Here is a 27,807-nt window from a genome sequence, read left to right on the forward strand (position 1 = left end):
TATACTTATCTATTGGGGCAAACACTGTGGCACAGTGGGTTAGACAGTCATTGGCAATGACAGCACCCCATATTAGAGTGCCATTTTGGGTCCTGGCTGCTCCGCTTCTGATTCAGCTCCCTGCTAACGTGCCTGGGAAGGCAGTGGAGGACGGCCCAAGTCTTTGGGCCCCTGCACCCACATAGGAGACCGGGATGGAGTTCCCAGTTCCTGGTTTTTTCCTTGCCTGGTCCCAACTGTTGACAGCCATTTGGAGAGTTAACCAGTGGAAGGAAGATCTCTCTGGTTTCCCCTCTCTCTGTGTCACTCTGCCTTTCAAATACAGTGTTTCCTTTATAGGATTGTAATCAGGATCAAATAGATAATGTTTGGAAAGTGTCTTGAGTACTATAAAATGTTATGCAAAAGGAAGCTATTGTTATGACAATAGATAGAATACAGGTAGCTGAACACTCCAGACAGAAGTTGGGTGTCTAAATTTACCACTGAATTCATTCAATAAATTCTGTCAAGTGAATATCTGCTAAGTTGGAGATATTTCTCTTGAAAACAAGCATGTGTGTGTGTTTGTGTGTGTGTAGCTTCAAGATACACTAGCATCTAACAGAAACTGTTTTCATCATGTGAAACTCTGAGGATTTTGTCTTATCAGAAGCCTGGAAGACTTCCCTGTGTTTCAGTAGGGTGGAAAATACTCATCAGTGGTCACATCATGTAATAAAACTACACTTGACAAAAATCCAACCTGCAGAAAGATTTAGAGTATTGAAATGCCATTCCTGGCCCACCACAGATGTCTTTTCTAAAACCCAAAATAAAGACTGAAGCCTTCACCTGTTTTTCACTGTCAATTGCTTAAAGCTATAAATAGGTCCAAAGCTCATCTTGCTCCTTTTAGCAGACAAGGGTCAGATTACAGGGGGCAAAGCAAAATAAAAAAAATGAACGTCAGGATAGTTTATAGTGTCAGCCAGCCAGCCCCACAGTCTCCTCACTCTTCCTTTCTACTGTGCTATCGTAGAAACCAGAGTCCCAGCAGCAATGCCTCTGTTCAAACTTCCAGGTAGGTGTGCAAAAGTGTTTGGAGCGCTCATTGTTTTCATATACAATCATTCCTTTAACTATCATATCAGCTTGGATAATTCTGGGTTCATACATGTCAGAAAGAAGCAAAAACATTTTCAAGGTTTTTTTCTTTCTTTGTTCTAGTTTTGGGAGGTCGGGAATTTTCTAGAACTGTGTCCAGTATGTAGCATCTTTGATGACCCCAATAGAAAACTATTGAGGTATTTCATCAGCTCTGCTAGTCTAAACAAACCTGTGTGGTCATAGCTCTGAGAAGGTCCTAAACAATGTTTCTAGCTGAAGTATCAGCTGAAAATCACTAGCAGCATGACAGAGGTATCAACCCAAACTGTGTTCATGATGGTTCATGACCCAGGTTTGTATGCAGAGTACTTTGAAAAAATACAAGGGTACTTCGAAAAGCTCATGGAAAAAAATGGAATTAAAAAGTAAGTATATTTTGGTGCAAAAGATTTTTGAAATCCATGCATAGTTTTTGTCATAATACAGGTTTTCAATGAATTTTTGAAGACCTTCCATGTGCATGGCTTTCAAAAATTTTTGCACCAAAAACCTTGTCTTTAATTCCATTTTCCATGAGGCTTTTGAAGTGATCATGCACTAAGAAGTTAGAATCCTTTTTCATCATAAATTAATGCATGCTCTGGATAAAAGAAAAAGGAACTATACTGAAAAAAGTAATAAACACCCATTTAGAAAATTAAGAAATAATAAGAAAAAAAATCACACAGTCCCATCATCTATCTTTTAGAGTTTTTCTTTTCCACCTATTTCTGTGTAAAACTAAAGAATTTTTGTAAATCTCAGTTGTGATTGTATATATAATTTATTGTAAATTTACATGTACATAGTATATATGTAGTTTATTGTATATTTACATTACATATTGCATATGTAATTTGATATCCTGCTTTTGGCAGGAAAATATTTTGGATTAACATTATAACTTAACCATTTTACCATGGTATTCCAAAATCTTCCTAAACATCATTTTAAAAAGCTGTACAAGGGTTTTCTTTTTTTTTTTTTTTTTTTTTTTTTTTTTTTTTTTTTTTTTTTTTTTTTTTGACAGGCAGAGTGGACAGTGAGAGAGAGACAGAGAGAGAAAGGTCTTCCTTTGCCGCTGGTTCACCCTCCAATGGCCGCCGCTGCAGCCGGCGCACCGCGCTGATCCTGGCAGGAGCCAGGAGCCAGGTGCTTTTCCTGGTCTCCCATGGGGTGCAGGGCCCAAGCACCTGGGCCATCCTCCACTGCACTCCCTGGCCATAGCAGAGAGCTGGCCTGGAAGAGGGGCAACCGGGACAGAATCCGGCGCCCCAACCGGGACTAGAACCCGGTGTGCCGGCGCCGCAAGGTGGAGGATTAGCCTATTGAGCCACGGCGCCGGCTCATGTACAAGGGTTTTCAAAAAGGTTATGGAAAGTATATTATGAAAAAAATTATACACCAATGTCAAAAATTTTTTTGCAGCAAAATTATCTTTTAATTCAATTTCCACAAACTTTTTTTGAAATACTCTCATATAAGTCAAGTATTCTAATTATAATACATTCTGAATATAAAGAATTAATATTCTTTCAGTTTTTGAAGTCCATGCATGGTGAGTATAAATATGTTCTAACAAAGTATTTGTATCTAAAGCTTTTTCTGTGTTTGAAGATTATTTCCATAGGATAGCTTCTCAGAAATGGCTGTTTGGTAGGTACTACCAAACCGCTTACCAAATGAGCTATTTTAGCTCACCTGCTACCAGTATTGTATGAGAGTTCCCATCATTCCTCACCAGGTTTTTTTTTTTAATTCACATTGTACAAAAAGTACCTTTTTAAGATTACACACATTAATTTAAAGAGTCATGTTAGCAAGGAAAAGGAAATGACTAGCTATATAATGACCACATTCCCAGAGTTTCTGACCACAGCAAAATGTAGCCAGTCTCAGACTGAGCTGGAACAACACCTGAGGCCTCCTTCTCGCAGCCTACCTGCCTCTGTCAGTGCACTGATTCGTAGCCTCTATGATTTCCACAAGTTGTTCATGTGTTTTATCTTGTTTTATTTTATACAGCTGAAGGAAAAGGTGAGTATTTTGGACTATTTTTCCCTGACATTTGCCACCAATTAAGGATACAATATGGATCCTTAATTCAGAAACATGGTTATTTTTCAGCAGTGTTTATTAAGTGATACCATTGAAAGTCAACAGAGAATATCCCATAGCATAGCAAATGAATCCATGGCTTTTCTGGATTAAAAAAAAAAAAAGACTATAAAGAAGACCTCTTAGGGGCATTTATGTGATATTTTGAAACAAGAAGCACATATTGAGCCTTGCCTTAGTCAACACTCAGCTCCAGTGCAAAAAATTTTGTTGTGAATTTTTGTGACCCAATAAAGTAAAAACTCATTTGAGATTAAACCGTAACATTAGCTGTAGGTTCCCTTCGCTCTCAAATGCGACTTGTCCTTTTGCTCACTGAGAGTGCGCCTGCCTCAGATCCTCGAGGAGACGAGACGTGCAAGAGGAAAGGCCTGCACCCTTGTATTTCCTGCACGTTAATCAAACACTGCTGAGAAGTCAGCATGCTTTTCTGGCTCTGTTGGACAAAGAAGTAAGCATGACATTCCTTTTCTCAAGAGTCTTGCACTTCCTGTGCTAATAATAATCGCCACGTTTCTGGATAGTAATGTGTAGTTTTTAAAGTACCTCTTGCTCATCTTTGCCACAACTCTGGGAGGTTGGCGTTATTGTCGCTAACACTGTGCTTTTATGATGATGAACACTGAACGCCCAGTGACTGTGTGTTTTGTCAGAGACACTTCTCCCCCTCCTAATCCAAGCTTATTTATGCTTCACTATTCCACTTGTTTCTATTCTCCTGTCCATTTTCTCTCCAAAAATAGACGCTCTACTGTCAAGGTGTTCCTACTCACATGTTCCACTGTCTCAAATATAACACATTGAAAAAAGAAGTTAGTAGTTTTCTACGCAAAGCTGAGGGAATCATTTCTCCTTTCCTCCATGAATTCAGGTCATCAACAAGTCTTCTCTACCAATCTTCTGAAATACCAGTTTCACTCTTTTCTTTCCATAATCACCACTATTCCCTGAAGTATTTCTGAAAGGCATAGCTCTTGGAATTAGGGATCACATTTCAGCTGTGGTTTTGTTTTGAGATTTATTTATTTATTTGAAAGGCAGAGATGCAGAGAGAAGGAGAGACAGAGAGGGAGAGAGATCTTCCATCTGCGGGTTCACTCTCCAGATGGCCATAACAGTTGGGGCTGGGCCAGGCAGAAGCTGGGAGCCAGAAGCTTCTTCCGGGTCTCCCATGTGGGTGGCAGGGGGCCAAGCACTTGGGCCATCCTCCACTGCTTTCCCAGGCACATTAGCAGGGAGCTGGACCAGAAGTGGAGCAGCTGGGACTTGAACAGGTGCCCATATGGGATACTGGCGCTGCAGGCAGAGGCTTGAGCTTCTATGCTACAGCGTCGGCTCCAGGCGGTGGTTGCATGAACCAAACAGCTGGTTGATTGAGTGATAGGGATTATCAGCAACATACTTTGGGATCATCATATAAGCTACTTGTTAGTTTTTGCTTTTCAACTGTCTGTAATAGCTCAGGGAGAGATAATCTTAGTAAAAATCACATTTAAAGATCTGAAACAAATGAGTGTGTGCAGTCCCAGCTATGAGTGCTTGTTATGGAAGAGCCAGATCTCAAGCAAGTAGCATTTGGTTTCTAGGCATCCATTTCTGTGGTATTCTCCCAGAGGTGTCCAGACCCGGCGAGACAAGTCAGTTGCATCGCCATCCTCCTCCTCCTCGTCATAACCCACTGGCTTGTTTTCATTGGCCCCTCCTGGTGCACGCAGCCTCTTCTGTCTGCCGCTTGCCACTCCTCCTGGATGTGCATGTGCCTGTGTGTGAAGTTCAGGGAGGAGTGGTACTATTTTTGGGGATCAGTTGGCAGTGGGTTAGAGAGGCATTCTTAGGCCATTGAAAAAAAAATGAATGTACTTCATGTTCCATTTGTTCCTTTGTGGATCCTGATGCTTGCCAAAGAACTAGTAACAGTATCCAAAGATGCTTTTTAGTTTTGGGGAGTGTTTGAACTTAATGAGGCAAACAGATGCATGAAGTTCCACCCACAGTGTGGGCTTCTTTGTTAACTCTGCTGTGACAAGTCGGGCTTTGAAAACTGACTAACCTGTTAGTGTTAACAAAGTTTTGATAAACTCCAATCATTTCCAGTGCATGCTTCAGCCTATACTAAGTCACATCATTGATCATTTCCTTAATTACCCAAAGCTAACACAAATAGCAAATGTGCATTTGACCAATGCTACCCAATTACATCACTCAGTTTAATGTGGTGCTTTATTTTCCTTAAACCATCCCCACACATTATCTCACATGGTTTCATAACAGCACCTCGAGTAAGGCTGAGTAAGCATTAGTATTCCCTCTTTACTGATCAGGAAACTGAAACAGAGGAAGGTGAAGGAGTTGGCACGGGCAAAGCAGATGCCTGAGCATACCACAGCTACTTCAGTTATAACTGAAAACGTGACCCTTTGGAGGTCTGTAAAGACACCGATGGAATGGTGGGGGTTAGGGGGTGGACGCTCTCAGAGCACACAATGTGCTCTGTCACCCTATGGGGAATGCTTCTGTTTTTTGCTATTGCCCAGAGCTATCTGTTGGCCATTCCCACGATTGCCACCAGCTCTCTTTTCTGGAAATGCCAAGAGACTTTTAGAAGCGTTGCAGGTGACTGATAGAAACAACTGGAAGTCTAAAGAACACAGTGGAACTCCACAGAATAGCTTGAAGGTCATCACAGTCCTATCTGATGCGACTGGTGCTCTTACATCCTGAAGGTCTTGGGGTCACCCACTGCTAAGGGTCGCCTTCTCCCCCCATTTTAAGAATGAGAAAATAAAGGCATGTAAAAGTAGAATCAGCTCTCCGGGGGTCATTCATTACAGAAGGTCCAGATCTGGAAGAAATGGGACTCCCAGTACTCAGTGAGGTATTTTAGTGGCTCCCTTCCCCTACACGGCAACCTATCACCAAATTGTCAGGATTTGACAGACAAAATCAAGTTTGATGTGTGAGAGAAACACAAAATCTGTCCTAAGAAAGGCCCCAAAGGGCACGTTGGTTTCTCAGAACTACATAGATCCGAGAGATCACTGGTTCTTCCTGGGACCAACAACCCTACTCACATCTTTGAAACATCAGAAAAACCCCACCAACCTAATGGGCAGGACTGTGCTGTATGAATGAGTACTACCAAGTCAGACACGATGCCAGAAACAGGTGCCCTTATGCCCAGGGCTAGTGCTGCAAGAGCCCAGTGACTCTTAACGCTTTCCCACAATGTGCCGTGAGCATCTGACCTCGTGCTTCTGAGAGCAGATTTCCTAAGCTTCACACACAGATTCTCACTAAAGAAGAGCAGGCACAGGGCTCCGTCACGTTTCTGGAACTCTGGCTGGAGAGCAGAGTAACCACACACCCAGTACAGTCACTTGCCCGTGGCTTACACCCAGCCAAAACCTTGAGTCCCTTTTGAAAAGGGCCTTGAATGCTAATACGTGTGAATGTCTTTTAGAACTCGATGATGCAATGCGTAGCTTCGCTGAAAAAGTGTTTGCCTCAGAAGTCAAAGATGAGGGGGGCCGCCAGGAGATCTCCCCTTTTGATGTGGATGAGATCTGTCCAATTTCTCATCATGAGATGCAAGCGCACATACTCCACATGGAGACACTGGCCACCTCCCCAGAAGGCACGAGGTAAGTGACCTAAGGGGGGGCAAAGGCGGGGAAATGCAGGCATGGCTCAGTCTGTCCAAATGATGGCTCAGCTTAGAGGAAGAATTCCGTAATGGTTTCAAATTTTTTTCCTATGGATGACTCTAAAAGAAAAAAGCACGAGTCTCCTATCCTCATCCACATCTCCCTTGACTTGATGCCTCCCTGTCTACCCAAGTAAGCAGACTCGCGCTACCCATGCAGTTGTTCCAAGCCCAGGTGCGCTGAGGCTGCTAACACGTGCAGCCTACACACAATGGTTGCAGAAACCAGAATGCAACAGCCTTCGTCTTTGGACTCTGCCTCCAGTCACCCTCAGTGTTATGCTCCCTCCCCACCGTGAACCCGGCCCTCCTGGCCTCAGGGATGTAGCTCCCCTCAGGGAGGCAGCCCTCAGCCCTGCCCAGCCTACGTCCATGATAGCATACACACCGCCTCCCCAGAACTTGCCAGAAATCCCTCTCCTGCAGTGTCCTTTTCCTTTTATTTGAGCTACTCCAGGATTCGCCATCTGTCATGGCCTGCCACACTTTAGTTCTCAAACTTATAGTTACCACTGACCTGGAACTCCCTCCTGTTGGGCATCCTCCATCCTACCAGCCTCATGGGGAAAAGGTCATTCTGCCAGCTTTCTCCTGGTTTTATGTCTTTAAGAAAAGAACAATAATACACCTTCTTTGGAATCCCCCATAGGTCCTAATATAGGGTTTGGTTCAAAACAGAAACTCAGTAAATACTTGCTGATTTGAGCACATTGTGTTAAGCATCTTTTAAGTTCCAGGTACCATACTAGGCATTTTATATACATTAAATCTCACAGGAATTCTATAAGGTAGCCATTATTGCACCATTTTGTCAGATAAGGAGATAGGGAAGCTCACAGAATTGAAGGAACACGAACAAAAATGACACAGATCGTACCTGACTTAGCCTGTGCTTATTGAAGTAACCAGACTGCCTATTTTGGCCAGGAGTGGATTGCCTGGGAAGAATGGTGTCATGCTGAAGGCTTTCTAGTATGTTCCATAAGGACCACTACTCCATCATATAACCAGGAAAAAGTGCATCTGCAGTGATTTCTCTTCCCACTGCACTTGGATCCTGTTTCTGACACCCAACTCACATTTTAACTTTGACTTTTTGTCTTCAAAATAAAATTGTGTAGTTAAATATCTATCACAAGGAAACTCCTGGTGAAAACAAAATTAAGTCTTCTTGTTTTTAAATTTCAAACCCAGGAAAAAGCGTTTCCAAGGACGGAAGACTGTTAATTTGTCCATTCCACTCAGTGAAGCATCTTCCACCAAACTGTCGCACATTGATGAATACATCTCTTTATCTCCAACCTACCAGACAGTCCCTGATTTTCAGAGAGTGCAGATCACGGGAGACTATGCCTCTGGGGTGAGTTACTTCTTGTCACTCCAACACAGCTGTGGCAAGCCATTCAGCCTGACCAGTCTAGCTTCTTCCCTCTCCCCTTCCCATTGAGAAAGCTGTTTAGCCCACCTGTCCCTTGTTATGCTCCGCTATTGAATTCCAATACTACTGGTATGTCTTATATTTTTGTATTGCTTTTACCATTCTGCATAGTCTGTCCTCTGTCTCCTTTGCTTCACTATGGAGACTGTGGAGTAAAATGTGGTATACGTGCTACAGAATACAGTGGACATATTTTGGCAAAAGAACTGAAGACAGCAGCAGGCCTCCAGTCTTGCTGATGGCCTCATAAGCAGGAAAGGGAGCCTTGGAGAGGAACAGGGAGTTCTCAAGAAAGACGGATCTAGCGCAGACCTAGAATAGAGAGATGAGGTAGAGGTATCATAAATCAACCAAAGAAAACACATCAGGAGAGGGGTAGAGGAAAAGAGACCAGAAGAAAATGGGACATATGGGGGAGAAGTGAGAGAACTCTACCAGGGCTATTGTTTTTTGACCAACTGAACGCTGCAATTTCACTGCAGATGCTTACACAGTAGGTTACTGCTTTGGAACAGACTCCAGGATGCCACACAGAGAGCCAACTCATGTTACCAACAACTTGACCTGCTTGCCCTGGCCAGACCAGTTGGTTCAATTAATAAATCTCTGCCACATGGACTTGCAGTATCAGCATCATATTGGTGAAACTGCTGTTCAGCCATTAGTCTATGCTCCAAATATAGTTCTACGACCAGTCCTGATTCCTTTCTCATATAACTAACCCATTTATGGCAAGTCGCAAGATACTTGAAAATGACAGAGCAATGAAATGCTCACCATTCTTGTTTGCCCATTTGCTCCGTGAGGACATGGTCCTCTGCCAGTGGCAGGGGTTTTAGACACTAAATAATTGAAAAAAAAAACAAACATTTAATAGTGATAAGTACATGGAAAACACAGTTTGGAGAACTCCAGAGTTGGGGAAAAAAAAAACAACATAAAAACTAGGAAACAGCCGGCGCCGCAGCTCACTAGGCTAATCCTCCACCTGCAGCGCTGGCACCCCGGGGGTTCTGGTCCTGGTCAGGGTGCCAGATTCTGTCCTGGTTGCTCCTCTTCCAGTCCAGCTGTCTGCTGTGGCCCGGGAGGGCAGTGGAGGATGGCCCAAGTGCTTGGGCCCTACACCCGCATGAGAGACCAGAAGGAAGCACCTGGCTCCTGGCTTCAGATTGGTGCAGTGTGCCAGCCATAGCAGCCATTTGGGGAATCAACCAATGGAAGGAAGACCTTTCTCTCTGTCTCTCTCTCTCACTGTCTAACTCTCCCTGTCTGCTGTAAAAAAAACAAACAAACAAACAAACAAACAAAACTAGGAGACAAATGTAACACAGGCTTGGTAGGAATGAAAATAACAACAAAGAGAGGGAAGATGGGAGGGAGGACAAGGTACACAACTCAGAGAGTAGCTGCTCCCGTGAAAGCTGAGGGCACCTGCAAGCTTGGCCTGGAGTCTTTGAAGAGCCAAGTATGGGGCCATAGCTGCTGGCTGAATGTGGCCGAACTGCTGTGCACACTCCACCTGGCTGTAGTCTGTACCCGAATCAGTCTTTATCCTTGTCACTTACATATTTAGTGTAATTTTTTAATTTATTGGAGAAGCAGAGAGAGAAAGAGAGAGTTCTCATCCACTGGTTTGCTCCCCAAATGCCCACAACAGGCTGGGCCGGAAGCTAGGAGCTGGAAACTAAATCTAAGTCTCCCACATGAGTGCATTGAGCCCAGTCACTTGAGCTCACTGCTGCTCTCTAGGGTCTGCAGTAACCGGAAGCTAGAGTCAGGAGCAGAGCTCGGCCTCAGACCCAAGCATGGAATGTGGGCATCTGAATGAGGCTCTTGATTGCTAAGCCAAGCATCCAGCCCATCCTAGTAATTCAAACAGAAAGGTAAAGGGGGAATAAGGGCTAAGTTCCCATTAATTCCAGATAAAAATTGATTCACTTCAGTCAGTCCTTAATGAGCTGTGGCTCTGTAGTGGGCACTGTGTGTTAAGCACTGAAGATATGAAAGTGAATAGCACCCAGATGCTGTCTTTGAGGAGCTGATAGACTGGTGGTCTAGTAGGTGGCAATGGACAAGCGTGCCACAGGAAGTTGGCGTCCAGACCTAGCACCTCTTTCGGCCCAGCTCGGCAGGCCTTTAAAAATAGTTAAATTGGGGTTGGCATTGTGGTACAGTGGGTTAAGCTATGGCCTGCAGTGCTGGCATTCCATATGGGCGCCTGTTCTAGTCCCAGCTGCTCCACTTCCTATCCAGCTCCCTGCTAATGTGCCTAATGAAAGAAACAGAGGATGGCCCAAGTACTTGGGCCCTGACACCCACATAGGAAACCTGTATGAAGCTCCTGGTGTCTGGCTTCAGCCTGGCCCAACCCTGGCTGTTTGGGTCATTTGGGGAATATACCAGAGGATGGAATCTTTCTCTCTCTCTCTCTCTCTCTCTCTCTCTCTCCCCCTCACCCTCTCTCCCCTCTCTCGCAGTCTCCTCCACTCTCTGTAACCCTGCCTTTCAATAAATAAATCTTTTTGTAAATAGTTAATCTGACCAGGATCAATATCTGAATGTCAAACTATTGGGAACAAGCCTATGTTGATCCTAGAAAGAAAATGTCTGGACTCTGATAATGAGTATTCAATGATAGCCACTTAAGCAGGCCTGGCCCAGCCAGGCATTGCTGGGGGAGGAGGAGCAGGGCAGACAGGAGAAATGGACCAATCTGGGAAATTACTAGCAGCTCTTGCAAAGCTTTTCTGTAGAATCTCTTCATTTTTAGTCACAGATAAAATTCTCTTTAAAACCACCCAGAGGACTGACTTTTCATAGGATGCTATTCTCTTCCATCCACAGCTGCAGAAAACAATGCATGGCTGATGATGTTTGAGGGACTTTTGACACCTCATTCACCCCCAAATAGTTATGTCCCTGACTGACCAACAAATGGTTTGAATTCTCACAGTTAGAATCACATTGCCTTTCGCTTTTTCATTACCTTCAAAATCCTGTAACTTAAGCTGTCTGTCCGTATGCAGCCTGGAGGGAAGAAAGTATACACCATGCTAGAAAGAGTTCCTTTAATAATGCTCACTAGATAATCACTGCAAAAAGCCAAAGCAAAGACAGGACGGTAAGAGAAAGACCATATGGAAGTCTTGGTGCAGATGAGCGAGCTCAGGACCAGCTCCTGGAGAGAGACCCAGGGAAAACGTGGGGCAGGAAGCAGCCAAGTGAGTATGGCTGCAACACACAGTGGAGCTGGGTGCCTGAGAGAAGTGGTACCCACTCCATAGCTTCTGGTAGGCTGACATTTTCTTGCCAGGTCACAGTGGAAGACTTCGAAATAGTGTGCAAAGGGCTGTACCGGGCATTGTGTATCCGGGAGAAATACATGCTGAAGTCGTTTCAGAGGTTCCCCAAAACCCCTTCCAAGTACTTGCGGAGCATTGAAGGCACAGCTTGGAAAGCAAATGAGAGCTCCTATCCAGGTAAGGAATTATCTCATAGCAGGTATGCGACATGCAGCTTGGTTTTACTACTGAATATTCCATTTAAAGTATGCTACTAGTCTTCGGCCTAGCTGTTCAGATGCCTATTAAGACATAACCTACGTCCCATATCAGAGCACCTAGAGTTCGAGTCCTGGCTCTGCTTCCTGATTCCAGCTTCCTGCTAATGTGGACTCTGGAAGGCCGCAGGCGATGACTCAGGTCGTTGGATCTCTGACACTCATATGGGAGACCCAGATTGAGTTCCTGGCTCCTGGCTTCAGCCTGGCCCACTCCTAGCCATTCCGGTATCTGAGGAGTGAATCAGCAGACTGGAACTCTCTCTATGTCTCTTAGCTCACTGTCTCTCTGCTTCTCTGAAAGAAAAATGTCTGGGGCCAGCATTGTGGTGCAACAGGTAATTAGGCCACTGCTTGCAATGCCAACATCTCGGATCAGAGTGCTGGTTCAAGTCCTGGCTGCTCTGCTTTCAATCTAGCCCCCTGCTAATGCACCTAGGAAAGCAGGAGAAGACAGCCCAAGTACTGAGGTCCCTGCACCCACTTGGGAGACCCAGATGGAGTTCCTGGTCCCTGGCTCAGCCCTGGCTGTTGCAGCCATTGTGAAGTGAACAAGCAGATGGAAGATCTCTTTCTCCCTGTCTCTCCCTCTCTCCTGCCACTTTGCCTTTCAAATAAATAGGTAAATCTTTTAAAAAGAAAAAAGTTTAAAATATACACCCAAATTGCAAATAGCACAATCTAAAAATATGAGTCGTGTTTTTTTTACAGATGTATTTATTTGAAAGGCAAATTGCCATATTATTAAAGATCTATAACCTCTCCTTTGTAATTCCTATTAATGTTAAAATAATATTAAGCGTGGGGCCAGTGTTCTGGTGCAGTGGGTTAAGTTGCTGCCTGTGATACCAGTATCCATTGTGAGCCCTGGTTCGAGTCCTGGCTGTATCACTTCCCATCCAGCACCCAGCTAATGTGCCCGGGAGAGCTGCGATGTGTGAGACCCTGGTGGAGCTCCTGGTTCCCAGCTTCAGCCTAGCCCAGCCCCAGCCTTCTGGGATTTGGGCATGAACCAGCACTTGGAAGATCTTTCTCTCTCTCTGTAACTTTCTCTCTGTAACTCTGCCTTTCAAATAAAATAAAATAAATGTTAAAAAATATCATATTACCCAATTTGGTCCATCCTCTATAATAATAGCTTTTAGGATGTTTGTCTTGCTTTTGTGTCCCTAAATTATACTTTATTTATCTGTTTAAGTGCGGGATTAGAAAACTGGTACCTGGTGTACCAATATCCTGATTCACTTCTTCCCTTTTCTTATCTCCCAGTTGTGAGAAGAAGATACACCAGCTCTTTCTTTTTTTTTTTTTTTTTTTGACAGGCAGAGTGGACAGTGAGAGAGAGACAGAGAGAAAGGTCTTCCTTTGCCGTTGGTTCACCCTCCAATGGCCGCCACAGCCGGCGCACTGCGCTGATCCGAAGGCAGGAGCCAGGTGCTTCTCCTGGTCTCCCATGGGGTGCAGGACCCAAGCACTTGGGCCATCCTCCACTGCACTCCCTAGCCACAGCAGAGAGCTGGCCTGGAAGAGGGGCAACCGGGACAGAATCCGTCGCCCCGACCGGGACTAGAACCCGGTGTGCCGGCGCCACAGGCGGAAGATTAGCCTAGTGAGCCGCAGCGCCGGCCACCAGCTCTTTCTGTGTTATTTTCTCTCTCTGGCTGCTTTAGGCATCACTTGCCAACAGGAGACTTTTTGATGCCTTCACTGGGCACAGCAGTGAGAAGCCAGGAGTGACCATGCTTGCTGGTAAGGATGAATGCTTAAATGCCCTTACAGCGTGGAATGTGTTCTTGGCTTCCTTAGGCTGAAATTGTTAGCTGTAGAAAGAAGGGAACATGTATCCACTTACTCCCTTCTCAATTCCATTAGCAGGAATTGTATGTGCTTTAAAAGGTGGTAAGCACATAAAAATTATAATTCTTGTAAAGTTATTGTATGCTTTGTATTAAAACCAGCTTAGGCTGGTGAAACTACTCTGCATGTTACATTAAGAGTGAAGATAGTCATTACACATTTGCCAAAATCCACAGGCTGTACAACACCAAGAGCAAACCCTACTGTACATTGTGGACTTTGGGTGATTATGACAATGCAGGTTCACTGATGCTTAAAAAAAAAACTTTACTACTCGATGCAGGTTGCCAGTAGTGGGGATGGCTCTGTGTTTGTGGGGATACCTGGAAACGCTCTTTCCACTCAGCTTTTCTGTTACTAGAAACTGCTCTTTTTAAAAAAATTTTTTTATTTGAATGACAGAGTGAGGTAGAGCCAGAGAAAGAGAGAGAGAGGTCTTCTATCTGCTGGTTCACCCCCCAAATGACCACAATAACCAGAGCTGAGCTGATCCGAAGCCAGGAACCAGGAGCTTCTTCCGGGTCTCCCATGCAGGTGCAGGGGCCCGAGGATCCTGGGCCATCTTCTACAGCTTTCCCAGGCCATAGCAGAGAACTGGATCAGAAGTGGAGGAGCCAGGACTCGAACTGGCACTCACTGTGCCACAGTGCTGGCCCCGAAACTGCTCTTTGAAAGCCCACTTTAAAAACACTCTAAATAAGACCAATGAAGAAACTTAGTTTAAATAAGCTAAAGATCCAAATTCTTCAAGAGGACTCCAAAAAAAAGTTCATGGAAAAATGCATATTATGAAAAAACTATGCATGGATTTCAAAGACGTTTTGCACCAAAATAAACTTTGAACTTTGTTTTTCCATGAACTTTCAAAATATCCTTGTATTTTTAACTGTAGTTTCAGTTTTATTTTATGCAGTTATCTAATAGACTATTAAAAACTCTAAATAGAAAGCCTTTAGTAACCAACCTCACTAAATAATAAAAATTATTTATAAGTAGTATATCCATTACCTTATATAAATAGTGCTTCTAAAGAACTTGAAAAATCATATCCTTCTATTAGATAAAATATTATTTTATGGTTATTTTAGACCACTTTAGCCACCTTTAAAAAATGAAAAAGTGAACTTGAGCTTAGCTCTGCAAAATTGCAATTCATGATGTATGAGATACCATACTAATGTGATTTTATAGTATTTCGTATTTTGGTTATTTTTAATGTGGTTCTTCATCCTATGTGCTGTTATATACTCTTTGTTTCACTGAAAAAGTCTTTACACCTGCTCTGAAGAAGGGAGAGGACCCTTTCCGAACAGACAACCTGCCCGAAAACCTGGGCTATCACCTCAAAATGAAAGACGGTGTGGTTTACATCTATGCTAACGAAGCAGCAGCGGGCAAAGATGAGCCCAAGCCACTTCTTTACCCAAATATGGAGGAGTTCTTGGATGATATGAATTTTTTGCTTGCTTTAATTGCCCAAGGACCTGTGTAAGTGTTGAATGAGACCTAAGCAAGTAGCACTACTACTGGTGATAGAATATTTATTCAATATTTATCGTGCTCAAATACTAAGTGAAGCTCTCCGTGTACCTTATTGTTTTCACGCCTAACTACTGCTCTGTGAGGTAGCTATTTCAATAATTACAGTTTTATGTGCTGAAGCTCTTGAGTTAACCAACTTGGCCAAAGTCACACAGCTGGCTGAGCCAGAATTTGAGCCCAATCTGTCGACTCCAGTGCCAAGGCCCTTAACTTGGAATGACACTGTCTCCACTGGTGTTTTTTTTTTTTTTTTTTTTTGACAGGCAGAGTGGATAGTGAGAGAGAGAGACAGAGAGAAAGGTCTTCCTTTGCCGTTGGTTCACCCTCCAATGGCTGCTGCAGTCGGCGCACTGCGCTGATCTGAAGCCAGGAGGAGCCAGGTGCTTCTCCTGGTCTCCCATGGGGTGCAGGGCCCAAGCACTTGGGCCATCTTCCACTGCACTCCCTGGCCACAGCAGAGAGCTGGCTTGGAAGAGGGGCAACCGGGACAGAATCCAGCGCCCCGACCGGGACTAGAACCTGGTGTGCCGGCGCCGCAAGGCGGAGGATTAGCCTGTTGAGCCGCGACGCCGGCCTCCACTGGTTTTTAAAACGCCTGCTCACGGCCTCCACTGTTGTGCTCAGCTTTCATGAAAAGATTAAGCCCTTGGAGCTCCAAGTGCACAGTAACCTGAAACGTTAGTTCCAATGATTATGCCTGATGGGTGATAAGGCTCCCAACGTTTTGAAATTGTGACAGTTTTCCTTAAATGTCTGGAATGCTTTGAGAATCGTGTGATCGTGTTTTTCACAGTAAGACCTATACGCACCGGCGTCTGAAGTTCCTCTCCTCCAAGTTCCAGGTGCACCAGATGCTCAACGAGATGGACGAGCTGAAGGAGCTGAAGAACAACCCTCACCGCGATTTTTACAACTGCAGGAAGGTAAATGTTTTAGCTGTGCAGGGCAATGCCTGGGTAAACACGTTAATCCAATTATCTCTTGAGAGGGACAAGAAGAACACCATTTTCTGATTAAGATCGCTGCAATTGTAGTGAGGTTTTAGTGAAAGCAGATAAATTGTGTCTACAAGAGTAAAAATGCCATTTGTTTCAAAAAAAGATTTATTTATTTGGAAGTGAGAGAGTGAGAGAGAGAGAGAGATCTTCCAAACACTGGTTCATTTCCTCAAATGGCCAAAACATCCAAATGCGGGCTAGGCCACAGCAAGGTCTGGGCCAGGCTGAAACCAGGAGCCAGGAATCTCTCCAGGTCTCCCATGTGGGTGCGGAGCCCAAGCACTAGGGCCACCTTCCGCTGCCTTCCCAGGCATATCATCAGGGAGCTGGATGGGAAGTGGAGCAGCCAGAACTTGAACTGGCACTTTGCAAGTGGCAGTGTAACCCTTTGTGCCTAAGTGCTAGCTCCTAAAAGTGCCATTACTATTGTTTTCTCCAGATTGTGTCTAAAAGGTTAAATGTCATTTTTATTGTTTTTCTCAGAGAAAAATTTACCATATTCTTGGTATAAAAAATTACAATGATCAGGGGCAACATTGTGGTGGAACAGGTTAAGCTGCTGCCTGCAACACAGCGACCCATATGAATGCCACTTCCAGTCCCAGCTGCTTTGCTTCTGATCCAGCTCCCTGCTAAAGCACCTGGGAAAGCAGTAGAAGACGGACAAAGTACTGGGGTCCCTGCCACCCATGTAGGAGACCTGAGTGGAGTTCCAGGCTCCTGGCTTTTCTTTTTAATTTGTTTTTTATTTTTTATTTGAGACGTAGAGTTACAGAGAGAGGGAAAGACAGAGAGCAAATTGTTGGTTCATTCTGTTGGTTCATTCCCCAAATGGCCACAATGGCCGGAGCTGAACCGATCCAAAGCCAGGAGCCAGGAGCTTCCTCCCGGTCTCCCATATGGGTGCAGGGGCCCAAGCACTTGGGCCATCTTCTACTGCTTTTCCAGGCCATAGAAGAGAGTTGGATTGGAAGAGGAGCAGCCGAGACTAGACCCGGCGCCATATGGGAATGCATAAAACCTCAAGAACTACTATTCCAGGATTTGCAAGACCTTTCATCTAGTTCTTTTTCTTCTACTTCCCGACTATAAAGCCCTGGGGGAAGTAATTAAGTATTTTTGAGTTTCAGTGTCCTCATTTGTAAAACTGGGAACTACATGTGCTCAGTTCAACGCACAAGTGGACTGCTAACAACAAATGAGATAATGATTATGAAAAACAATCAATTAGGAGCATTTAAAAAATGTGTTCTAACCATTTAAATAAATGATTGCATGGACATGAGAATGGGAAATACAAGAGCAAAGATTCTGGCCCAAATGTTGGCTCAGCTGTCTATAAAATCTTGGGCAAATTAACTTGATCAGTCAAAACTTCATCTTACAAAATTATACTTCTAACAATATCTGCTGTAGAAGCTTGCTCTGTCTCACCATACGATGCTGTCAGCCCTGACATGACCTGGCAAGAACACCTGCACCAGTTGTCAGGGAGATGTTGGTTCCATGTGCTTAGACCTCCCAACCTTCCCAAGTAAAAACAGATTGAGCAGGATCAGCATGGTATTGATCACGGCCTCTCTGAACTTCAACTTCAAAAAAAGCCGTCAGATTAACTATTTTCAGCAGAATCCCTACAAGAAAAATGCAGAGGAGCGGGTGTTGTGGCACAGCGGGTTAAGTAGCACTGGTCTAGCTGCCTGCTAATATGCCTAGGAAAACAGAGGAAGATGACCCAAGTACCTGCCACCCATGGGGAGGCCCAGCTGGAGTTCTGGGGTCTTGGCTCTGGCCTGGTCCAGCCATGACCATTGTGGCCAATTGGGAAGTGAAACAGCCAGTAGAAAATTTCTGTCTGTCCCTCTCTCTCTCTCTGCCACTCTGCCTTTCCAATAAATAAATAAGTAAATAAATCTTTTTTAAGAAATAAATTTAAGAAAAGTTTAAAAGGAAAAAATATCTACTACATAAATGTCATCACTGTGCCACAGCTTCATAATTTCAATCTTTCTTCCTTTGAAGATAAAAGCTGCAGTAGCCACAATACTTCCAACTGTGTTTCAGGCATGGAGAAGAGCCCTTGAGGATTTTGTGTGGGTCACACACAGGAAGTACATTGGATGCAAATCGAGACAGGAGAAGGCAACATTATTATTCCTTGTAGCGAAACCTCTGGTATCCTGGCACCTAGAGGGTCCTCCCGGCTCCTCTCGCTGGTCTGTCTGCACCAGCTGTCAGATCACGCCTGCCACTTATGCACTCCTTTCTCCCACCATGGCGGGACCTGCAGGCCTCACAGCCTCTGACACTCCAGCAAAACTAAGGCTAATTTCTGGTTTTTCCTTCTCTGAATGCACACACAGGTGGACACCCACATCCATGCAGCTGCCTGTATGAACCAGAAACACCTGCTCCGCTTCATTAAGAAATCTTACCAAGTGGATGCCGACAGAGTGGTCTACAGCACCAAAGAGAAGAATCTAACCCTAAAGCAACTTTTTGATAAATTAAAACTGCACCCCTATGACCTGACTGTCGACTCTCTGGATGTTCATGCTGTATGTTGAAAAGATAATGTTTGCTTCACTAACACTCAGAACCTCACGTCTTTCCTCTACCAGCCCTTCTTCTCTTAGCTATGTTAACTATGTTTGCTTACTACCCTGATTGAAAACACCACAATTTTGACAGTCGGTCTTTGTCAACTGTCCCAAATTCCATTCCTGGGCCCGGCCCCTTCCCCTGCTGACAATTCTATTTAACTTGGCCAATCCCCAGCACTCTGTGTCCAGATAGCTCTGCCTATCCTACATGTCTGCTCCGTTTTCCTGATCCAGGGCCGCCAGACCTTCCAGCGTTTTGATAAGTTCAATGACAAATACAATCCTGTAGGAGCAAGTGAGCTGCGGGATCTCTACCTGAAGACAGACAATTACATTAACGGGGAATATTTTGCCACTATCATCAAGGTGAGGAAGAATAGATCAGATTGATGCCCACTGGCATGGTTCTTCAGGAGAGGAGGAAGACGGGTGTGGGGGGCAGAAAGAAGAAGGGGCGAAGGGAGATTGAGAGGGAGGGGCAAAGAAAGCTTCCATCTCTGGGGCCAAGGACTACACACATGGATTTAAGAAGCTCTTCTGAAATGTCCACTCTAACGATTTTGCAAGACCTCTGTTCCTAGGGTAGAGAAGTTAAGGGTGTGGCTTTGGGACCTGGCCTTCTCAGGGTTGGAAACTGAATTCAAGATTTAGGGTAGGAATGCTAACGCTCTCACCTTCATGATGTGTGTGCCTCAGGCAGCAGAAACAGCACCTGGAGCCGCAACAGGTGTGTTTGGGGAGGCAGGGGGGCTAGGAAAAGCCACCTTTGCTCTGTAAACGCATTGGCTGCTTCACCATCCGTAGTCTGAGGTTTCATTCTCTAATCTCCATAAACGTCTGAGTCCCCCCGTGGATCTCCTCAACTCTCAGATCCCTCAGATGTTAAACTTCGACATATTCCTCCTACTTCCTCTCACATTTCCTCGCTTCTTCTCAGCACCCATCTCCTCTCCATAGCTCCCACAGGTGTAGAGCACTGAGGGACTTGGGGGGATTTCCGGCTTTGGACTCCTGTCTTGGCTTTGCAGGAGGTAGGTGCAGACTTGGTGGACGCCAAGTACCAGCATGCTGAGCCTCGTCTGTCCATCTATGGCCGCAGCCCTGATGAGTGGAGCAAACTTTCCTCCTGGTTCGTCCGCAACCGCATCTACAGCTCTAACATGACATGGATGATCCAGGTCCCCAGGATCTAGTACGTACCTGCCCGGCAGACAACCTCAAGCCTGTCTTTGTCTCATCCACCTCATTGCCCCCGCATGAACGACCATGTACAGCTCTCCTAGAGCGAAAGGAGCTTCCTGAAAGCACAAATCAGTCCCAGGTCCCATGTCTTCAGTTTGCCCACGCTGGGTGCAGCACTCTTTAAAGATGTATATATTTCTTTGAAAGGCAGAGTGACAAGAAAGAGGAGGGACAAAAGAGATCTCCTACCCAATGGTTCACCTCCCAAATGGCCACCAATGCTGGGCTGGATTGAAGTTAGGAGCCCAGAACTCCATCTGGGTCTTCTATGTGGGTAGCAGGGGCCCAAGCATTTGGGCCATCCTCCCTTATTTTTCCAGGGTATACATTGGCTGGAACCTGGATCAGAAGCAGAGGATCTGGGTTCGAACCAGGCATTCCAATATGGCATGTGGGCGTCTCAAATGGTACCTTAACCACTGCACCAAATGCCCACGGTGTACAGCACTCTTGACCACAGACAGGAGTTGGGAACATCATTTCAGTTCAGTTTTCAAATCAGGAGTGTGTTGTGTTTTGTTTTAAACTCAGGACTTTATCAAGATCACACATACATTACTGAGAAAGTTTAAAACTAAGCTCGAATAAGAATCATGTGACAGTTTAGTGTCTATCTTCTTTCTCCTTGTCTTTTTCTCTGTGTCTGGTCTGTTCTTTCCCACACTCCTCTGTAGTGGGATGGAGCTTTCCTGTGTCAGGACCTTTGCTACTGTCTGCAAGTTGTCTCACTTACAAGCACCCAAATTCTCCAGCATCAGTGAGTGTTTACGAATAGCATTGCTAAAGAAGTCCACTCCCTTTCACACCATCTGCTATCCCTCATTGCCTTCAGGGATGGCTTCTCTCAGTTTCTTCAGTATCATTGATTTTTTTTTTTTAAATCTAACTTCTGTGTTTATATATTCTCTGGCCACCTGCCTCTGTGCTCTGTATGCCCTGTGGCAATGCAAGGCTTTCATCCTGTCTTTCAACTTTAGAAGTCACATTCTGAGGTGGGTAGCAATTCTTATCTAATACCATAAGGCAAACAGACAGTAGAGAACGGCGGTTAGGAGTCTGATTCTGGACTCAGACTCACTGTGCTTGAATGCTGGTTCTACTTATTAGCTATGTGACCTTGAGTAAGTTACATCACCTCTTTATGCTTGGCTTCATCAACTTTCAAATGGGGTAAAAATGACATCTAAGTTATTGAGTTACATGAGAATGAAATTTGAAGAATGGCTTGCATATATTCAGTACTAAATTGCCCCAACAGACAAGAGATATTCGTGATAACCATTTCATGCTCACCATCTTGTACACCGTGTACACAGATAAACCACTGAAACTTGTGTGATGTAACTGCCAGACTCCTCATTCTCTATCTGGAATGATCTGCGATGGTTTAGTCTTCTTACCATGGCAGGTTTGTTGAAGAGATGAAGCGTGTGGCCCAGCATGCCATGGGTATGAGTAACCAAGAAGAGTGTATGAGAGCGAACCTAGGATGCACATAGCAGGTCTTTTCCTGTACATGGCATTGGACCCTATGCTTCCCTCATTTGGGGCCCATCAGTCCTATAAATATTCCTTTCCTCCCCAATTCTCATTCTTGCCTCTAGTGATGTGTTTCGATCCAAGAATTTCCTTCCACACTTCGGAAAGATGCTGGAGAATGTGTTCATGCCAGTATTTGAGGCGACCATCAACCCCCAAGCTCATCCAGAACTCAGTGTCTTCCTCAAGCATGTAAGCACAGCTCTTTAGACCCTGGTACTGCTGCTCATGAATGGGCGATTCCACAGCCATGAATGAGTCTGTATTTCTCTCTTTGCATTTGGTCCTTGCCTTTGGAGCTAAAAGCTCGTCTGAGGGCTGGAAGCCTGCAGACAGACTGAGCCCACTATGTGGCTTGTTTTTCCTGGCAGATCACTGGCTTTGACAGTGTGGATGATGAGTCCAAACACAGTGGCCACATGTTCTCCTCCAAGAGCCCCAAACCCCAGGAGTGGACAATAGAGAAGAATCCATCTTACACCTACTATGCCTACTACATGTATGCAAACATCATGGTGCTCAACAGCCTGAGAAAGTAAGTACACGAGAACTGGAGCCACAGGAGATTCTGTTTGACACAGCTCTTTACTCATGCGTTGGCACTCTAGGTGGTCAAGGGCAACAGTGCATTCTTGGGGTGCATCCAATTGACTCAAATCAGAAATTTTTTTCCCTTAGCTTCTCCTTCAGTTTATTTATTCAGGGGCAGGAATGGACATTTTTGTCACCTTCATTAACAAAGTTCCTTTTGTTGAAAGCTAAGTAATTTACACTACCACTCCCTTTGATAAAAGAAACAAAACAAATTCACACTCATCACTATAAGATATTTTATAAAATGGCATATATATTGACCCTTCTTGATATATCTCGGTAAAGAATATTATATTATGAGGTGTTTTGGAAACAATTCTCTGCTATGGTGTGGGTAGGAGAAATGCTGAGACACTGATATAAATCCATTGACACTCAAGATGTTTCCATTTAGCTAATCAACTCTGATCTCTTTACCCCCATATCTCCGACTGTCCTTATTTTAAAAGTTTTCTTTAGGAAGAATTAAGATGATTATTTGAGATCACCAGTTCTTTTGAATTCTCTGGATGACTTGCTCCCTTCCAGAGTGTTTGTTTTTCTACCAAAGTTTCCTGTAAGTCAGTTCTGTGCCCAGAACCTGCAATTCTACTTCCCTAGGGAACGAGGCATGAATACATTTCTGTTCCGACCTCACTGCGGGGAAGCTGGGGCTCTCACCCACCTCATGACCGCGTTCATGACAGCAGATAATATCTCTCATGGCCTGAATTTAAAAAAGGTGAGTTGGAAGCTCTCTCCTTAATATCAACGGATAAATGCGAGCTTGAAGCATGTTTCTTCTCCCCTACAGAAGTGTTAGGAGTCATTACCAATTCGAGAATTAAATTCAAGGGGCATAAGGGATGTTTCAGATTATTTAGCACAGTCCATTGTGGAGCATTCGGAAGTACAGGGACTTGCTCAAGGTTACCGAGCTCATGGCTGGCAGGGAAGAGTTGGTACAGATCTCCTGACTTTCGGTTTAGGATTCTGACAAGGGGTAATTCAGAGGCAGCTTGGCGTACCTTCATCTGGTCTTGCCAGACTTCTTGTTCCAGCGTGCTTTAAGATGTTTCTTGTGAGAGTCAGAGCTTTCTTGTAGAGAGAAAAAAATGTTTTCAGGTGAAGTGTTTTGCCTAAGACAGGCCATCGACCTTTAGGCAACTCAAATAATTTGGTTTGATTCAAAAATTGATGATTTGATTCAAAAATTGATTCTGAAAATGGATGGTCGCAAATACCTTTATTCTAAATAGTATTTACATTGAGAAACTGTAATTCTTCTTTACTCGGGGATTTTGAAGAATAGGTGATTGTTTTGTTGAAAGCTACAGTTTAAGGCAGGCTATGAGATTTTAATATTTATCCAGTTTGTATCTCTTTTTCAATGTTCAATATTTTTTCTCTTCTTCCTTTTCAGAGTCCTGTGTTACAATACTTGTTTTTCTTAGCCCAGATTCCTATCGCCATGTCACCATTAAGTAACAACAGCCTATTTCTAGAGTATGCCAAAAATCCATTTTTAGATTTTCTCCAGAAAGGACTAATGATCTCACTGTCTACCGATGATCCGATGCAGTTCCACTTCACCAAGGTAACTATACATATGGGCTCCTGAGCAATAGAAGTAGATATTTTGCTGGACTATTTTTTCCCTACCCAGAATTTAAAAAGTCAAATCAAGGTATTTCATTATTCTTTTTTGTGTAGGATGTGTATTATTTCTTTTATTAATGCATTCCTCTTTTTTGCCTCATTTAAATAACTACAGGAGCCCCTGATGGAAGAATACGCCATTGCAGCACAAGTCTTCAAGCTGAGTACCTGTGACATGTGTGAAGTGGCGAGGAACAGTGTTCTGCAGTGTGGAATTTCTCATGAGGTAGACCTGTCCTGGACTGGCTGCTTTTTTTAGTTTATTTATTTATTTGAAAGAGTTACAGAGAGAGAGAGCGCGCAAAAGGGAGAGATGTCTTCCATCTGCTGGTTTACTCCCCAAATGGCAGCAACAGTTGGGACTGGCACAAGTCGAAGCCAGGAGCCAGGAGTTTCATCCAAGTCTCCCATGTGGGTGGCAGAGGCCTAAGCACTTGCACCATCTTCCACTGCTTTCCCAGGCTCGTTAGCTGGGAGCTGGATTGGAAGTACAGCAGCCAGGATTTGAATCAGCACCCCTATGGGATGCTGGCATCACAAGTGGTGGCTTAACCTGCTATGCCACAACATTGGCTCCATGCCCTTTTGAGTTTAGGGTCTGGCAATTTGAATCTGAAAAATTAGCTGGGGACACACCATTATATGCGGTTTTTGATTCCTACAAGAAAGCATTATTCTGTCTCTGGCCATGCCTCTTGGGCAAAAGAAATAAAATACATTCAATTTCTCAGCAGACTACGCACATCGAGGCCTACATGGTTTGGCTTTGTTTTTCCTTTCACCAGTGGCTAACAAAAGGAAGGAATTTTTGTGGAGGATGTAATATTGTCCACATCAGGGTGAAAATAGGCCACAATAATTCTGTTTCTTTTTCTCTTCTAGGAAAAAGCAAAGTTTTTGGGCAACAATTACCTTGAGGAAGGCCCCATTGGAAATGATATCCGGAAGACGAATGTAGCCCAAATCCGCATGGCCTATCGCTATGAAACCTGGTGTTATGAACTCAATTTAATTGCTGAGGGGCTTAAATCAACAGAATAAAGAAACCAAATAGTGATATGGGTGAGATTTTCATTGTAGAGTTTGAATAATAGTTACCAGTTATTCAGTCTCTACTACAAACCAAGGATTGTATTAAATGTTCCGTTAATACTATTTCATTTAATACTTTTCACAACTTTACAAAGTAGACACTATCTCCATTTGAGGCAGGATGAGTAAACTGAAGTTAGCAAGGTAAACAGGACTCACCTGATGGAGTAGCAGTGGAAACCTAGGTTTGTCTGACGCCAGGGTAGCTGCGACTTTCAGGCAAAATGGTTATTAAGGCTGAGTGAAAAAACAAGCAAATGACTTGTTATTGGGAGTTATGTAATGACACTTTCTCAAGGCAATTAAAACCATTAAAAGGCTTTGACAAAGTACAAATGAACAATGGTTTTTTCATACAAAAACAGAACAGATATATCCTGTTATAGGAAACCAGTAGTTGTCAGTTATATGCAGGGAAATTTTATCTTAAAAAAGAATTTTTGGGGGCTGGTGCTGTGGCATAGCAGGTAAAGCCTCTACCTACAGTGCTAATATCCTGTATGGGCACTGGTTCGAGTCCAGCTGCTTTTCTTCTGATCCAGCTCTCTACTATGGCCTGGGAAAGCAGTAGAAGATGGGCCAAGTGCTTGGGCCCCTACCCACTTAGGAGACCCGGAAGAAGCTCCTGGCTCCTGGCTTCAGATTGGCAGAGCTCTGGCTATTGCGGCCATTTGGGGAGTGAACCAGCAGATGGAATACCTCTCTCTCTGTCTCGGCCTCTCACTGTCTATAACTCTGCCTCTCAAATAAATAAATAAATCTTCAAAAAATGTTATTTATATAAAAAAGAATTATCAACTTAAAGGATCTAAGTCTTTTTAAAGTTTTTTTTTAAGTTTTTAAACTTTTTTATTCAGTGGGAGAAGTACCAAGTACCAGGAGCCAGCCACGTGGAGGAGCATGTAGGCCAGGAAGCATGAGGCAGGTGGCCTGAAAGCCACACACCCGAAGGCACAGGGGCAGAAAGCAGGCCCAGGGCAAAAGGGAAACAATCCAAAAAAGGGCCAAAAGGCTGGACCCACCGTGTCCCTCGCCTTTAATCCACTTCCAAAGGAGAACGGTTAATTAGTCTGATTGGCCCGTGGACACACAGGTATGGCCAAGTACACACAGGGGTGTGGTGAAGGCGTGGTCTTCCAGCTCACAAACCTGATCAATTTTATCCTATGTGCCTGCCTACAACATTCCCCTCTCAGAGACTCCATACCTTTCATCTTAAGGGATGTTGAAGGGATAAAATCATATCGTCTATAGATGCTTCCTGCTTATGAGGGGCATAGTACAGGCCCTGCCTATCCTGGGTAAAGATTTATTTTATTTATTTGAAAGAGTTACAGAGAGAGGTAGAGACAGAGAGAGAGAGGTCTTCAATCCATTGGTTCACTCCCCAAATGGCCACAACTGTAGAAGCTTAGCCAATCCCAAACCAGGAGCCAGAAGCTTCTTCTGGGTCTCCCACGTGGGTACAGGGGCCCAACCACTTGGGCTATTCTCTGCTGCTTTCCCAGGCACATTAGCAGGAAGCTGGATCAGAAGTGGAGCAGCCAGTACTTGAACCAGCGCCCATATGGGATGCCGGTGCTGCAGGCAGAGACTTTAATCCACAGTGCTGACCCCTAAGGATCTAATTGACAATAAGGTTATAGTGAACTCTAGTGGTACCTATTAAATGATTTTGCAAAGTAAGATATACATGTAAATTTTCAGAACATGCCTGTTACTCAAGGTGAAATTCCAGTTAGCCAGACTATACTTCTACACATACTACTGTGTTGCCACCTAGTGGCTGGGCTGATATTTCATTGAACTTAACAATCATTGAAACATCTAAAGCATCCGGTATCAAAGATATAAAGAATAAAATTTCATTCCTACCCTCAAGTTGTTTGCATTACAAAGTTACTGAGTTTGAGGCTACAAATGTAAAAAAAGCAAATTTTGTGAAACATCTCGGGAAGTTACATTTCAAGTGGAAAAAAATAAAGAAAAAAAAAAAAGAAAAGCAAATCCCTGCATGTTTCCACATCTGTGCAGGTAGCCACAAGCGTAGGTGTGGCCCTGACAACGTGTTTGGACTAGTCCTGGGGTAAGAATCCTCTTCCTGATTTCTGAAGTTGAAGTTTTGTTCGCTGAGTATTTGTCCCTTAGAGAAACTGATTTTATTTTTACCTTGGCCTTCTTCTCAGCAAAATAACACAAATCGTTCAAGTAAACACTCGATTATCAGTCTTAACAGCCCATTGCCTATCATTATTTGAATCTCCAACTTGTGTTGGAGAGGGCAGCCCAAGGGGTAAAGAATCAATGAATTTGCATACAATCCATGGGAGATTTGATTTCATACTTGGTACTTGGAATTCAGTCTGCCTCATGGCTGCCGCCCAATCTTCCTCAATGAAAAGTTCAAAAAGTAATTTCAAAGCGACACTGTTTTAGCCCCAAGTCTCATTTTAGACGACTCTCCAGGCAGTTTTCTAAATATGTCAAACGTGAATTCTTTTTTGGAAGGGAGGAGTTCATTAAGATTAGAGCTCAAAATTTTAACAGACGATGTTCACGTTTCTTTTCCGTTTTGGACTTCCACTTACATTTTATCATTACTCCCCCTCCCTCCCTCTTAGGGCGTGAATCCTGTCTGTCCGCAGTTCCGGGCTTCGCACCGGCTTGCTACCTTTTGTGTTTCGGTTAAGTTGGCTGTGAGAGGCGGGTGCGATGTGTAACCCAACACCTCTCTTTCTGGAAGTCTTACTATTTTG

At 44.1% G+C, this 27,807-nt stretch overlaps 1 protein-coding gene and 1 long non-coding RNA gene across 6 annotated transcripts; one reads left to right on the top strand and one right to left on the bottom strand.

Moving 5' to 3' along the window:
- The first annotated feature begins 887 nt into the window (after positions 1–887).
- On the top strand, positions 888–25,016 carry AMPD1 (adenosine monophosphate deaminase 1). 5 transcript variants are annotated; one of them, XM_070077833.1, is made up of 16 exons: positions 888–1,063; positions 3,154–3,165; positions 6,707–6,887; positions 8,144–8,309; positions 11,701–11,866; positions 15,072–15,291; positions 16,139–16,268; positions 18,707–18,901; positions 19,181–19,312; positions 19,975–20,138; positions 21,793–21,919; positions 22,099–22,262; positions 22,922–23,042; positions 23,724–23,897; positions 24,075–24,185; positions 24,842–25,016. In XM_070077833.1, the coding sequence occupies exons 1-16, from the start codon at positions 1,042–1,044 to the stop codon at positions 24,998–25,000; spliced, it is 2,244 nt and encodes a 747-aa protein (XP_069933934.1). In that variant the 5' UTR covers positions 888–1,041; the 3' UTR covers positions 25,001–25,016. The 5 variants fall into 5 exon arrangements, with proteins under 5 accessions (XP_069933934.1, XP_002715794.4, XP_069933936.1 ...); XM_002715748.5 differs by lacking the exon at positions 3,154–3,165 and having other exon boundaries at positions 919–1,077; XM_070077835.1 differs by lacking the exon at positions 3,154–3,165 and having other exon boundaries at positions 948–1,067.
- LOC138850572 (uncharacterized) lies at positions 977–27,730 on the bottom strand. Its single transcript, XR_011390512.1, has 4 exons — positions 27,221–27,730; positions 17,281–25,288; positions 2,483–16,972; positions 977–2,086 (listed from the first exon to the last, which is right to left on the bottom strand). It is a non-coding gene; the product is annotated as an uncharacterized lncRNA (long non-coding RNA).
- Between the last annotated feature and the right edge of the window lie 77 nt (positions 27,731–27,807).

This window comes from Oryctolagus cuniculus, chromosome 7 (assembly GCF_964237555.1).
Source record: "Oryctolagus cuniculus chromosome 7, mOryCun1.1, whole genome shotgun sequence".
NCBI lineage: Eukaryota > Metazoa > Chordata > Mammalia > Lagomorpha > Leporidae > Oryctolagus > Oryctolagus cuniculus.